Raw genomic sequence first — 15540 nt, 5'->3', positions numbered from 1 at the left:
AATCTGCACATTGTAGGAGGAAACCTATACAGACATGGGGAGACTGTGTGCAAACTCCACATGGTCCACCCAATGGTAGAATGGGATCTGGGTCCCTGGCGCTGTGAGGAATTAGTGCTAACCACTGAGCCACCATGTCATCCTGTGATTAGGGAAAGGGTCTTCGGCTCCTGTTGAGAACGAGAAGAGATCTTATTGAAACATATAATACCTTGAGGAGTCTGGACAGGGTGGATACCCAGAGGATGTCTCTTATGGGATAAACTAAGACCAGCTAACATTGCTTAAGATTAAAAAATCACCCTTTTAATACCGAGAGAAGGAGATTTCTTTTTTCTGTCTCGGGGTCATTCAGTCATGAGATTCTCTTCCGAAGAAGGTGGTGGAGTTTAGGTCTTTCAATCTATTCAAGGTTGAGATAGGTCAATTTTTAATGGCTACTTGAGTCCGGTTATGGGGGCAGACAGGAAAGCAGATTGAGATCTTACTGAGGTCAATCAGGAGCGAATGGAATGGCAAGGAGCCTGGAGGGCTGAATGGACTTGTCTTCATCCTGGTCTGATATCCCTGTGTAAGTGAAAATGGGCCTTTTTTTTAACTGCTTTGTCATTTGTGCCTTTGTGTTCTGAAAGCTGTGGAATTGGCTGTGTAAAGCCTTGCAGTTCCTTTAAGAAACTCCTTAAAATGTACAGCCATTCAAATCCTGAGTTGTGTGGCTCAGTACCACAGGTAGGATCACTCTACAGTATGAGTTATTGTTGCATCAAATAAAGCCCACAGTGAAGCTTTTGAGAAAGTATCCTCCCTGTTTTATTTTTGTGGAGGTTTGCAACCAACTGAAGAAAAGAACAAGAGATAACAGTGCGGAGCTGCAGGAACACAGCAGGCCAGACTGCATGAGAGGAACAGGAAGGCTGACGTTTTGGGGTTGGTAATGTATAATGGATTTGCTCAGGGGACATCTCTTTCCCACATTTTACTACAGGTTCCAAGTGATATAGGATTTGGGCAAAGAGGTGGGATTTAAGATTCCCCTTAAAGGGGGAGGGAGAAGCTTTCAGGAGGAATTTGACTGGAGCTGGTGTTGGTCAGCAAGGACGGGTGAATGGGTGAATGAGACTTGGTGTGCGTGATGGTTCTTAAAACATATTTTTCATGGGATGTGGGCAGTGCTGGCTAGCCCAGAACCTATTGCCCATCCCGAATTATCCAGAGGGCAGTTAAGAGTCAACCACACTGCTGTGGATCTGGAGTCACGTGTGGGCCAGACCATGTTGGGCATTAGAGACCCAGATGGTGTTTTTTTTTATACATCGACGTAGAGCTGTACAGCATGGAAACAGACTATTCGGTCCAACTCATCCATGAATACCAGATATCCTAAATTAATCAACTTCCATTTGCCAGCGTTTGGCTTATAGCCCTCTAAACCCTTCCTATTAATATGCCTTTTAAATTTTGTAATTATACCAGCCTCCTCCACTTCCTCTGGCAGCTCATCCCTAGCCTCTGAATGCAAAAATTGCCCCTTGGGCGCCTTTATAAATCATTTCCCTCTCAGCTTAAACTTATGCCCTCTAATTTTGGACTCGCCTACCCCGGGGAAAAGACCATTTTCCGCATAGTTTTATAAGCCTCTTTAAGATCATCCCTCAGCCTCTGACGCTCCAGGGAAGATAGCCCCGGCCTAGTCAGCCTCTCCCTGTAGCTCAAACCCTTTCCAACCCTGGGAGCATCCTTGTAAATCTTTTCTGAGCCCTTTCATGTTTCACATCATCCTTCCTACCTCATAGAAGTCTAAACAGAATAAAAGGTCCATTGGCCTGTTGAGCCTGCGCTGGTGGAAGTCAACCAGCTGACTATTCTAACCCCTTTCTCCAGCTCTTGGTACATAGTCTTACATGCTAACTGGCAGTGGTTATCACTAATGTAGCTGTTTATACATTCCCGGTTTTTATTTATAAAATGAATTCAGAGTTCACCATCTGTCTTGGCAGGATTTGAACCCATATTTCCAGAACATTAAACAAAAAGTGCTGCAGGTACTGGAAACCTGAAATAGAAATTGCTGGAGAAACTCAGCGTTCATGCTGCCAGACCTGCTGTGTTTCCTCGATCAGTTTCAGGTTTTGTTCCCAGACGTTAGCATGAGCTTTGGGAATACTAGCCCAGCGACATTTACCACCACATCACTGCTGCCCAATATAGGCACTTGCAGGTGAGGTTAACTGAGGCTGATGGTTCCCTCTGTCCTCTCGAAGGAGATGTGAACATACATGTGCTCTGAGAGGATTCTGAATCTCTTTGATTTATTTCATTCACAATTGTGCTGACCCCGACCCTGACTGACCTACGAGCAGCCCTTGTACTAGTTGTGCCTTATAAAGGCAGAATCCAGAATAGAGAAAAACACAAAACCAGGGGACTGAGAACTTCCTCGTTTTCCTATCTTTAATCTTCTGTGTTTCAGTTTCCAATTTCAGAACATGCTTCATTTTCCATTTCTTTATGTTGCTTTCAGTTAAAGCAGGTCACATGCTTTAATTTGCATAGGGAGTAGCTGTTGCTTGCTGTCTTTTGATTCCCTGGGTGATTTTCTCTGGGTTGAGTGAGTAAATCGGCCAGTAATCCTTCTGTATGTTGGATGTGCTGGCACTAAGGCTTTCTGCTGTGTTACTCCAGTAACCTGGTGTGGATGAGGATAACCACTTTCTAGTCTAATTAGAAAAGTTCCTTGTATTAGTAAAGATGTCATGTATTGTTTCTCTCCAACTGCTTGAAAGATCATGGCTTTAGGATAAGGGGTGACCGGTTTAAACAGAGGTGATGAGGAATTGCTTCTCTCAAAGGGTTATGAATCTGTGGAATTCACTCTCCCAGAGTGTGGTAAGTGCCAGGGGATTGAGTAAATTCAGAGGCGAGACACCAGGTTTTTAATTAGTAACTTGTTGAAGGGTTATGGGAACAGTCAGGAAAGTGGAGTTGAAGCCAAGATGGAATAGCTGTGATGGCATTGAATGGTGAAGTATGCTAAAGGGGCTGAATGGCCTATTCGTAGTTCATATCTCACAAAGATTTACGAACCTAAGCATAGGAGGTAGCCATTCAGCCCCTCAAGTCTGCACTGTCATACTATCATCTCAACTGATTGTCTACCGCAGTGCTATATTCCTGCTCTATCCATGCATCTCCTTATAAATAGGTAGAAGTCTGTCAATCTCTGTTTGTCTTAATCATACTCTATGATTGAATTTCCATTTTACCTAGTTTGGAGAACACAGTCTTATAGAGACAGTTTGGAGGACCTAGTCTTAGGTCTGGCTCCTTCAAGATCCTTCCTTACTCTTCCCAAACCTGTCCTTATGATGTCATCACACTGGGTGGTGCTTATGGCACTGAATCAATATTAACCCCCTCAGAGCCACATACAACACTGAAAGGAAGACCTACATTTTGGTAGCACTTTCATGATCTCCAGATATCTGAAAGAGTGCATTGGTCAATTTTTTTTTGACATGCCACAAATGTAATGGAGGAGAAGCATCGTCCCAACTTGCACACAGGAAGCTCTCTCAAGTAGCAATGTCAAAATGACCAGATTCTGGGTCTATTGATGTCGGTTGAAGAATAAATATTGGCCATAACACCAGGGTAACACCTGTGTGGCTCTTCACAATAGTATCATGGAATTTTTCATATTCACCCCGGGGGCAATAGAATCATTCGCTATAGGTGAGCCCTTTCGGCCCATTGAGTTTGCACTGACAACTACTGTAAATCGAAAATAAAACAAAGAACTGTGGATGCTGGAGAACTGAAACGAAAACAAATTGCTGGAGAAACTCAGCAGGTCTGGCAGCATCCGTGGGAAGAAAGCAGAGTTAACATGTTGAGCCCAGTGACCCGTCGTCAGAATTACTCTAAATCCACACTGGCCCCACTTTTCAGCACTTGGCCCATAGCCTCGAATGTTATGACTTTTTTTTAGTGGCTCATCCAAGTACTTTATATTTAAAAAGGCTGGGAGGTTTCCTGCCTCAACTGTCTTCCCAGGTAGAGCATTCCTGCTTCCTCCACCCTCTGAGTAAAAAGCGTTTCCTCAAATCCCCTCCAAACCTTGTACCTTTTCACTGTAAAATGACACAGCTGCTTTCTACCCACTCTGCCTAAGTCCCTCATAAAATAGTCATTATCGTCCTACCAGACCCTAGGCCTGCTTTCTCGTCACAGAGACATGACTGGTGGTAGTTTAACCTGAGGGTCACCGCGCCCCATGCTAGGAGTGAGATTGAAAGGTACATTCTGCAGTAAATGCCAAATTTGAACATCATTGGGCTCTAAAACCACGTGCCAAAAAGTCAAGTGATGAGGCTGTCTGCTTGGAAAGAGAGGAACTAGAAAAGCCTAAATGGTCACAACCCATTTCCTTTGCTTGGCTTTGTCAGCGTGCTTCATGATTACAGTATTCACTGGACATATTGCTGCTGTTTGTGTTTTATTCCCCTTGCCTTTGGTAACCTCAGCCGGTGTGGGAATTAAACCCACCCTGTCGGCGTCACTCTGTGTCACAAACCAGCCCGTTCATCTAACTGAGCTAACCAATCCTCCAAAGATGCACGGAGTTAGAAGAATTTAACCAGCCATTCCAGACCAGTGTTTAACCACCTCCTAATATTTAATCCTTTGTCATGGTTACTTTTTATTCCATTTTTGCAGCCATCCCAAGATGCTTCACCTACCTGAAAGATGCTATTTAATTGCAAGTTGTTGTAACGTTACCACGAAAAATAACCTTTCTATACTCTGGGATCATACAGCCTAAATGAAATGAAGACAAAGATCATTAAAAATAAATACTTAGAATCTTTGCAAACTGGCAGAAAGCACCACTTTGATTGGGACAACACATCCATCCTAGGACAAGCCAAACAGAGACGTGCACGAGAATTCCTAGAAGCATGGCATTCCAACCGGAACTCCATCAACAAACACATTGATTTGGAGCCAATCTACCATCCCCTGAGGAAAAGAACAGGAAATGACATCACCAACACAGGAAATGACATCACCAACCCAAGGAAACCTAACCAGATAAATAGAAAGCGGGACATAACACCAGCGTTTCGTCGGAGGCTCACTGATGATGTTACCTAGAATGGTGACGAAACGTCTGAAAACTAACCTTCCAGCTCAGCCTGCAAACTCACATCCAGCACCACAACGGCTAAACATTTAACATATTGCTAAAATCTAATCAGTAAGGATGCACGGTGGCTCAGTGGTTAGCACTGCAGCCTCACAGCGCTACGTACCCGGGTTCGATTCCACTCTCGAGCAACTGACTGTGTGGAGTTTGCACGTTCTCCCCGTGTCTGCGCGGGTTTCCTCCCACAGTCTGTAGATGTGTAGGTTAGGTAGATTGGTCATGGGAAATGTGGGGTTATGGGAGAGGGGGATAAATCTGTCTGGGATGCTGTTCAGAGGGTTGGTGTGGGCTTGATGGATTGAATGACCTGTTTGCACACTGTAGGGATTCTAAAATAAATTCTATATATTTGAAATTAGACAGAAGCAATGATAAATTAGGTATTTAAAAATAACCTTTTCCCCCTCAGTTGCAATTTAAAAATGTTCTTCATACAAAAATAACAGAAACTGCAGTTGTTTCTTTTTGTAGACCCTCAGACCCTTGACGTGTTGAACGCAGTCTAAAATTTCTGGTTCCCTTTATTGAAGAAATTTCATTTTTTTGCATGAGACAGTGTGGGAAAAGCAATTGATAATGGACTCATTATTCCAGCTCAATTAATTAATTAGTCTGTTAATTAGTCTTAGTGCGAGGTTGTGTGTGTCTCTCACTTTCTCAGGTTCCTTGTTCATCCCACTGCTATGTAGCAATCTGTGAGGAGAGAAAGGTTACTGATTGTTCGCCCTGCTCTATCATGTAAGTCATTTCTTTTTAACGTGAAGCTTTCATTAAGGGCTCATTGCCAGATTTTGCAGTAAATGTCAAATTTGAACATCGTTGGGCTCTAAAACCACGTGCCAAAAAGTCAAGTGATGAGGCTGTCTGCTTGGAAAGAGAGGAACTAGAAAAGCCTAAATGGTCACAACCCATTTCCTTTGCTTGGCTTTGTCAGCGTGCTTCATGATTACAATATTCACTGGACATATCGCTGCTGTTTGTGTTTTATTCCCCTCGCCTTTGTTTCTTTCCATTTAGCCTGTCTGTTTTCCTCCTTTTCCATTTATCTTGTTTCCTACCTTGTTTTCTGCTGCTGCTGTTCCACCACCATTTTTCACCCTGAATCTCTATTTTTGCTTTTCTTTCTTTTTTTTTTGTTGCTATTTCAGTCTTGGTTCTAACATAGAAGATTGTGATTACCAGGCCCACTCCAGAGGTGTGAGCATAAGGTTCTGGGCTGGGTCTCGATGCAGTAAGGGGAATTGCTGATGATAGAGTTGATAGTTAGGAATTGCTTCTACTATTGGTAATGAGTGGAGAGGTTTGGGATGATCTGTAAAAGATCTAGAGGTGGAAGTGAGCCATTTTCTTACAGCATGAAGTGTGACAGTCTGGAAAACATTGGCCAGGTGTGCAGAGAGAATGGAGTCAGCAAAAAAAAACTTTCCAAACGGGAATGAACAAAAAGGTAAAGTCCACCATAGTCTCACTCTGCCATTAGAGAGAGATGACGGGTGATGGTTTAATCTGAGGGTCACCACCCACAGGATGCTTCCCCTCATGGGACACTCTAGGACCAGAGCATATAATCTCAGAATAAAGGCATTTCAGTTTAAGACTGGGATGAGGAGGAATTTCATCCCTGAGTGTTGAGAGTCTTTGGAACTCCTTGGTCCAGAGTGCTGTGGGGTAGCGTCCTTGTGTATGTTTAGGGCTGCGACAGATAGATTCTTGATCAGTCATGGAGAAAGGGCAGGAAAATGGATGTGAAGAATGTCTGATCAGCATTGATTCTATTGGATGATGGAGCAGGTTTGAGGGGCAGAATGGCTGTTCCTATTTCTTATGCCTCAGGTCAGGAGCAAGATGAGAAGGTGGGACTTTCAAGGTAACCACATTCTGTGCAGGAATTGAACCCACACTGTTGGAATCAGTCTGTATTGCAAACCAGACTTTCAGCCAATTGAGCTAACTGACCCCAATGGCAATGAACAGACACTGAAAGGATGAAAGAGAAGAGGGACTTGGCTAATTAGATTAAAAGGGCTAGCACAAGCACTGTAGGCCAAATGGCCCTTTATGCTGGAAGAACCTATGATTCAGAGGTGATCAGAGATAATGGGAACTGCAGATGCTGGAGAATCCAAGATAACAAAGTGTGAGGCTGGATGAACACAGCAGGCCAAGCAGCATCTTAGGAGCACAAAAGCTGACATTTCGGGCCTAGACCCTGCGTCAGAGAGGGGGATGGGGAGAGGGTTCTGAAATAAATAGGGAGAGAGGGGGAGGTGGATTGAAGATGGATAGAGGAGAAGATAGGTGGAGAGAAGAGTATGGGTGGGGAGGTAGGGAGGGGATAGGTCAGTCCGGGGAGGACGGACAGGTGAAGGGGGTGGAATGAGGTTAGTAGGTAGGAAATGGAGGTGCGGCTTGAGGTGGGAGGAGGGGATAGGTGAGAGGAAGAACAGGTTAGGGAGGCAGGGACGAGCTGGGCTGGTTTTGGGATGCAGTGGGGGAAGGGGAGATTTTGAAGCTTGTGAAATCCCCATTGGTACAATTGGGCTGCAGGGTTCCCAAGCAGAATATGAGTTGCTGTTCCTGCAACCTACGGGTGGCATTGTTGTGGCACTGCAGGAGGTCCAGGATGGACATGTCGTCTAAGGAATGGGAGGGGGAATTAAAATGGTTCGCGACCTGGAGATGCAGTTGCTTACTGCGAACTGAGCCGAGGTGTTCTGCAAATGGTCCCCAAGCCTCTGCTTGGTTTCCCCCACTTTGTTATCTATGATTCAGAGGTGGTTTATTTTACTTCTCACGCTTGGAGTCAAGGATGGAATATTGAAGCTTTTACAGTGAATCAGGACTCACTGTAACTACAGGAAATGGTTGATAGATTTTACAAGGCTGTTGCTAACTTTGTTCGGGGTACCATATGAATGAGCACCTCCTCCAGATAGCTGTCCAAAAAAATCCATCAGCAGAACATGAGATAACATGGTGTGAAGCTGGATGAACACAGCAGGCCAAGCAGCATCAGAGGAACAGGAAAGTCAACATTTCAGATGGGTCTAGGCCTGAAACAGAGGAGCTTTCCTGCTCCTCTGATGCTGCTTGGCCTGCTGTGTTCATCCAGCTCTACACCGTGTTATCTCAGATTCTCCAGCATCAGCAGTTTCTGCTGTCTCTCATCAGCAGGACATGTTTGCTTTGCTTGTGTGACATCTGGGATCGTGTTAGCGATCTGCAGGACTGCTGCTTGTGGAGCCCCCTTGTGCTGTTTACTGAGCAAGTAACTAACCCCACATTGGAAGTAAAGGAGGTGCATTTATATAGCACTGTTCACAATGTCGTTCACAGCTTACAAAGTCCTTTTTGGAGTGTACGCTTTATCCTAGCAGGGGTAATGGTTAGCTTACTGCTATATTCTTCCCTGCCCCATCGACAGAAGTAAAGATGGGGGGTGTAAGGATGGAGGCGTAAAGATGAACCTTGCAGGATGATGTCACAAAATACGCAGGAGCACTTGGAGGCCATTCAGCCCCTCAAGCCTTTTTTATTCACTTGTGGGACCAGCATTTTCTGCCTGTCCCTAGCCCTTGAGAAGCGGGTGGTGAGCTGCTGCAGTCCTCCATGCCAGGTGGTCTGTCTGTTTTCACCTCTGTGTTGACACCTTGTATTGACTGACACAACTGAGTAGCTTGCTAGAACATTCTAGAGGGCAGTTGAGAGTCAACCACGATGCTGCAGGTCTGGAGCCACTGAAGGGTGTTAGTGAGCCAGATGGGCTTTTTTTTCCTGACAGTAGAACAGTGCTAACATGGTCATTAGTGGATTCTTATTCCCAGTTTTTTGTTTTTATTGATGAGTTCAAATTCCAACATCTGCTGTGGCAAGATTTGAACCCAAGTCCCCAGAACATGAGCAGAGTTTCTGGGTTATAGTCTGTTGATAATAACGCTAGACCATTGCTTCCCCCACTTCCCCACCCTGCCTTTTCCATCACTCAATTAAATCATAGTCAGAAATCACACAACACCAGGATATAGTCCAACAGCTTTATTTCAAATCACGAGCTTTCGGAGTGTGGCCCCTTCGTCAGGTGATTGTGATCTGTTGGATTATAACCTGGTGTCATGTAACGCCTGACATTGACCACTGTGGTCTAACACCACGATCTCCATGTCACTATTAAATCATGTCCTAGAACGCACTTTTTCCCCCATATGAACTTTCCTGAACTAATGGGATCTGCCTTTGTCCAGGAGAGGGACTGCCACAGCCACATTAACCATTTGCGATAACTTCTTTCCTTTTTCCAAAAGGGTAATTAACGCCGGGAAAAGTGTCTTCAATGAAGATCAAGCTGCCCGAGAAATAGTGTGGGTGGAGAGGAGGAACAACAGAGCAGCCGGCGAGGTGGTCAAAGGTGGTGAGAATGTGGACAAAGTGAGTGATGGTGTTCCTGAGATGATCTGGGGGGAGGGAGTGCTTGGGCACTGTTGAGCCTGTCTCCCTTTCCGCCATCCAGAAAGACCCTCCACCCTGCTTCCATTTCCTCAGCACAACATTTAACCAATTCCCAAATGATTCCGATGTGTCTGCCTCCAAGGATGCATGGCCTGGACATTTCCTACACCTCCTGGTGAGCCTTTACACTTACCTTTCGCTGTTTTGAGTCCTTACCCCTTTGACTATTGAGTCATGTCCCAAATTGATCCTTTGCTTACTGTATTTTGACCTCGGTCTTGGGAGTGCACATGATATAGGAACAAGAGAAGGCCACTTGGCCCATCCAGCCTGGCCCTCCATTTAAAAAAAACACAAAACCAACACAGGAGTAGGCCATTCGGCCCTTTGAGCCTCCTCTGCCATTCAGTAATATCATGGATGACCATCCAACTCACTCCCCAGTTACTGCTTTTGCCCTGTGTCCTTTAATCCCTTTAGCCCTAAGAACTAAGGTCATAGCTGATCTGAAGATGCCACCTCGTTGTCCCCACTGGCCCCCCCACAATCAGCTTTCATCCTCCTTGCTGATCAAAGATTTATCTCCCTCAGCCTTAACATTCAAAGTCTCTGCTTCCACTGACTTTTGAGGAGGAGGATTCCCAAGACTCCCCATCCTCTGTGTATGTTGGGGAAGATGGTGGATAGAAAATGCTCCTCAGTTTGATCAAAAGCAATGAAATGAATTCAGTCCTAGCCAGGCTGGCCTGTTGGAAAGTCCTGATGTAAACAGGCAATTTTGGTCCTGATCACAGGATGCCTACAGTCTGTTCAGGCCATCAAATCCATACTGAAGAGAGTCCCACCCAATCACACTGCATTTCCCATGGCTAATTCATCTAGCCTGCACATCCCTAGACACTATGGGCAATTTCCCATGACCGATCCACCCAACTGCATATCTTTGGACTTTGAGAGGAAACTCACACAGACACAGGTCACCCGTGGCTGGAATTGAACCTGGGTCCCTAGCGCTGTGAGGCAGCAGTGTTAACCACTGAGCCACCGTGCTGCCTGACTGCGCGTTACAATTCCTCTGGAAATACTAAACCTGAAGGTTTAGCACACAAGTGTGGAATGGATACCATTAGTTTGGGAGCTATATGTGTAGATTCCACACATCTGCTTGAATTCAGACAGCGTGGGGTGCTGCAGCAGAGAGCCAGTGACATGCACGATGCCTTGGGGAACCGAAGGATAGCTCACGCAGATCTTGGGATGTGGCACTGGATCTCCTGGTTGAAGGGGAGTTGTCCCACTCCCATCTTCAGGAGCGTTGCCAGCCTGGCTCTGGTCACTGCCTCCTGCAGCAGCTTGGGATGGCCAGCCTGGTGTCCTCCCATCCTCCATCCCAGGGGCTATCTCAGCGAAAAACCAGTGACCAAACTCTCCCTTTCTTCTGGTAACTTGCGGAAGGCCTGCAATAAGCACAGCCCATTCTCTGAAGAAGTAGATTCATAGAGCCATGCAGCACAGAAGCAAACTTTCAGTCTAACCACATTGAACTAGTCCCATCTGCCTGCTTTTGGCCCATATTCCTCCAACCCTTTCCTAGTCATAAACTTATCCAGGGTGGAGCTGGAGGAGCACCGTGTCTGTTAAGTGTTGTAACTGTATCTGCATCCATCACTTTCTCTGGCAGCTCATTTCGCATGTCAGCCACACTTTTTTTTAGAAGGTTCCTCCTGTCCCCTTTTTTAAAAATCTTTCTCCTCTCATGTTAAAAGCATGCCCCCTAGTTTAGAACTTCTCCACCCTGGGGAAAAGACCCTTGCCATTCACCTCCTCTATGCACCTGATGATTTTATAAACCTCAGTACGGTCACCCCTCAACTTTCCATACTTCAGTGGAAAACATCCCAAACTTTCCAGTCTAGTTTTTATATCTCAAATCCTCCATTCCCAGCAACATCCTGGTAAGTAGTTTCTGAACCCTCTCCAGTTTAATAATATCCTTTCTATAACTGGGCGACCAGAACTGGACACAGTATTCCAGAAGAGGCCTCTGCTTTGTCCTGTACAATCTCAACGTGACTTCCCAACTCCTATACTCGAAGGTCTGAGCAATGAAGGCAAGTCTTCTTAGCCATCCTGAGTACTTTTTGCAAAAAAGTACGTACCTGAACCCCTAGGCCTCTCTGCAACACTCCCTGGGGCCCTACCATTACTTGGAGGTAGCAAGAACTGCAGATGCTGGAGTCAGGGTTAATACAGTGTAGAGCTGGATAAACACAGCAGGTCAGGCAGCATCAGGGAAGCAGGAGAGTTGACATTTCGGGCCTAAACCCTTCATCAGGCCCTGAAGAAGGGTTCCAACCTGAAACGTCAGCTTTCCTGTTCCTCTGAAACTGCCTGATCTGTGTTCCTCCAGCTCCATGCTGCATTTATCCTACCATCACTTGTTAGCAGCATTGAGTATTTCTGGGATCAGTGATGGTCAGGGTTAAGTAACAGAAGTCAAAGCCACATTCTCCTGAACGTGGTGCTGACAGTAGTCCCCAGTATCACCTCCCTATATCTCCCCTTTAAATTGGAACAGCCTTTCTCCCCAGCCTCCAATCTGTCCAGGATCTTGCAGAGTTCAACATGATCAACTCACTGATAGAGCAGATGCAGACAAACCCGAGGGAAACCACAGAAAGGAGCCAGAAATTAGACCTCTGCACTGATTACACACCCCAGGGTCATTCCGAATATTTCAGCCAGATCTTCCAACATGTCAGCAGTGGCCCAGGGATAGCGCACACACCCTTTAAATTGGAAGATTATGGGGTCGTGTCTTGCCCCAGTGCTGGTCGAAGGGAGTCCTCCAGTTTTGTAGGTGCTCTCTTTTGGGTGAGATGTTAAACTTGGGCAGTGTTTGGCCTTTTAGCTAGATTTAAGAGATCCCAAGCCACTATCTCGAAGATCAGCAGGAGAATTGGAAATATTTATCCCTTGGGGAGCAACACTCAAAAAAAAAATGCAATGATCTGGGAGTCTGTATTCAGTAAACTTTTTGTTTTATTTATTCATGAAGGTGTCACTGGCTCGGCCAGCATTTATTGCCCATCCCTAATAGTGCAGAGGGTAGTTAAGAGTCAACCATATTGCTGTGGATCTGGAGTCACATGTAGGCCAGACCTAGTAAGTATGGCAGCTTGGAGACAGTAAGAACTGCAGATGCAGGAGTCAAAGATAACACAATGTGGAGCTGGAGGAACACAACAGGCTGGGCAGCATCAGAAGAGCAGGAAAGTCGAAGTTTCGGGTTAGGACCCTTCTTCAAAATTGGGCATTTCTTTCAACAATTGGCAACAAGTTCATGAAGGCTCCTAATTCTAGATATATATTGAATTTAAATTTCACCATCTGCCGTGGGGTGATGCTAACCTGACTCCCCAGACCATTACCTGGGCCTCTGGTCTAACAGTTCAGTGATAATACCACTAGGCCATTGCCTGCTTCTATTAATCATTGTGTTTGTAAACAGGGAACAGCAGATGCTGGAAATCTGAAGCTAAAACAGAAATTTGTTAGAAAAATTCAGCTGGTCTGGTAATGTCCATGGAGAGAAAACAGAGTTAATATCTTGGGTCCAATGACCCTTCTTCAGAACATCCTGATGTAGAGTCACTGAACTTGAAACACTAACTCTGTTGTTTCTCTCCATAAATGCTGCCGCACCTACTGAATTTCTCCAGCAGTTTCTGGTTTTGGTTGTTATGTTTTCTATGTGACAAAAGTGACTACATTTGAAATATTATTCTGTTGCTGTAAAGTGGCTTGGGACTTCCTGAGGCTGTGAGAACCACTGAAAATGCTGTTTCAGGTTGTAGTTAATGAGGTAGCTAAAAAGAGAGTGGAATTCCTGTTATATTTTCAACAATATTACAGTGTCCCATTTTACTTAACAGCCAAAAAGGTACTTTTGAAGTCTAGTCACGATTGTATTGTCGGAAACAAAGCGACCAATATGCTTACAGGAAGCTCCCAAAAACAGAACTGTGATAAATATTCAGGCACCTGTTCTGGTAATGTTGGTCAAATGCCAAGGAAGTTTCGCGTAATTTGCAAATCAGCATGAAAAATAAGTTGCCACCTTTTCTGGTTTTGTGTTTGAAGGAGAGGCACGGACTTGAATTCCATTACTGGGCGCTGTTTGATGGGCATGCAGGAACAGCGGCTGCTGTGATGGCCGCCAGGCTTCTTCACCTTCACATCAGCGAGCAGCTGCAAGACCTTGTTGACATCCTGCAAGATGGTGAAGTGCCACCCCCCATCTGCCTCACCAGCCACGGAATGGGCAATGGTGTGCATGAGGGGGACTGGGAACCCCCCACTGACAGCGAGTCCCGCTTCCTGCTGGAGAAGGAAATATCGCACGAGCACCTGATCATTGGCGCGATTGAGAATGCCTTTCGACAGATGGTGAGCTTTCCGGTGGGATCTCTCTCCCTCTTCAACCGACTCTGGGGACCGGGGCCCTGCTCTTCATCATGTTCTCACATTTACCTGCCCTCGCTGATACCTGGTGGAGGGGATTTGTGTGTCTGTGTGTGTGAGAGAGAGAGATGGCTGTAATTTCTGCCTTTTACTCTCCTGACTCCATGCCTCCTCTACTTCACCTGGCTGGAAATCTACCTCCTACAGGGTGTGTTACCTGATGTGGGAACTCTTAGGGCTAAAGGGATTAAAGGATACAGGGAGAAGGTGGGAACGGAATCATCAGGCATGATCATACCAAATGGCCGACTCCTGCTCCTACTTTCTTTATCAATGAATATATTGCCTCTTGTAACATAAGTAACTGCATATGGAGATTTTTTGAAGAATCAATCAAACATGCATTCATTGTAATGAAATACGGAAGTTAAGAGCTGGAGGAAGCCATTCAGCCCTTCGAGCCTGCTCTGCCATTCTTCACACTCATGGCTGAGCATCCAACTCAATAACCTCATCCTGCTTTCTCCCCATAACCTTTGATCTCATGCACCCCAAGTGCTATATCTAGTCACCTCTTGAATACATTCAATGTTTTGGCTTCAACGACTTTCTGTAGTAATGACTTCCACAGGCTCACCACTGTTTGAGTGAAGAGGCGTCTCCTCATTTCCATCCTAAATCTACCCCGAATCCTCAGGCTGTGACCCCTGGTTCTGAACACACCCACCATCAGGAACATCCAATGAAGACCAACATCCCATTTGCCTTCTTTACCACCTGCTGCACCTGCATGCTTACCTTCAGCAACTGGTGCACAAGGACACCCAGGTCCCACTGCACACTCCCCTCTCCCAATTTACAGCTTAATGGGGAATTAATTCCTGGGCTAAGGTTAAGCTATAGGTTTACAACAGAGTAACATGCTTCTTGTACGGTGTCGTGCTCAAAGTGATCTGAAGTCAGATGGTATCTGAGATCTTTACACCTTCAGGTCACCTGCTTTGATGCAGTGAGGAGGTCATGAGCATGTCTGCTAAAGGTGTACTGACGTACTGAGTGAATGTTGCCCTAGTCTCTGAGGGCCCAAGGCTGTGTTCTCATGAGAGAGACACAAGGGGAGAGACAGTTGGTGGTCACTTAAGCCTGCTCATTACTGATTGGCACGTGAGATTGAGAAAATGGGGCTTTCATTGTGACCTTGAGCATTGCTCTTGGTCTCTCTTGGCATTGCAAATCAGCTGTGCAGCCAATTGAGCTAATTGACCAGGAGACACAGTGTGTGAGGGGGTTTCTCTTCCTGTCTCCAAATCATCTGAGTACAGGCCTGGTCCACTTCACCTGCTTTCATTCAGTGAACTGCATTCATTTTGTTTTCCGTGCTTTGAAAGTGTTAATGGTCGGTCTCCTTGCTATCAGATCTATGT

General features: G+C 45.6%; 1 protein-coding gene across 3 annotated transcripts in view; it reads left to right on the top strand.

Moving 5' to 3' along the window:
- The window catches only part of LOC125462857 (protein phosphatase 1H-like), a 53951-nt gene that overhangs the window by 15210 nt on the left and 23201 nt on the right, over positions 1-15540 (top strand). For all 3 annotated transcript variants that reach the window (XM_048553297.2, XM_048553296.2, XM_059653320.1), the window contains exons 2-3: positions 9508-9631; positions 13796-14101. In XM_048553297.2, coding sequence (XP_048409254.1) covers positions 9508-9631; positions 13796-14101 — 430 coding nt within the window. The remainder of the gene's footprint in view (positions 1-9507; positions 9632-13795; positions 14102-15540) is intronic.

This window comes from Stegostoma tigrinum, chromosome 21, assembly GCF_030684315.1.
Source record: "Stegostoma tigrinum isolate sSteTig4 chromosome 21, sSteTig4.hap1, whole genome shotgun sequence".
Classification (NCBI taxonomy): Eukaryota; Metazoa; Chordata; class Chondrichthyes; order Orectolobiformes; family Stegostomatidae; genus Stegostoma; species Stegostoma tigrinum.
The sequence above is the reverse complement of the archived record's forward strand: the minus strand, read 5'-3'. Positions and strand labels throughout refer to the sequence as shown.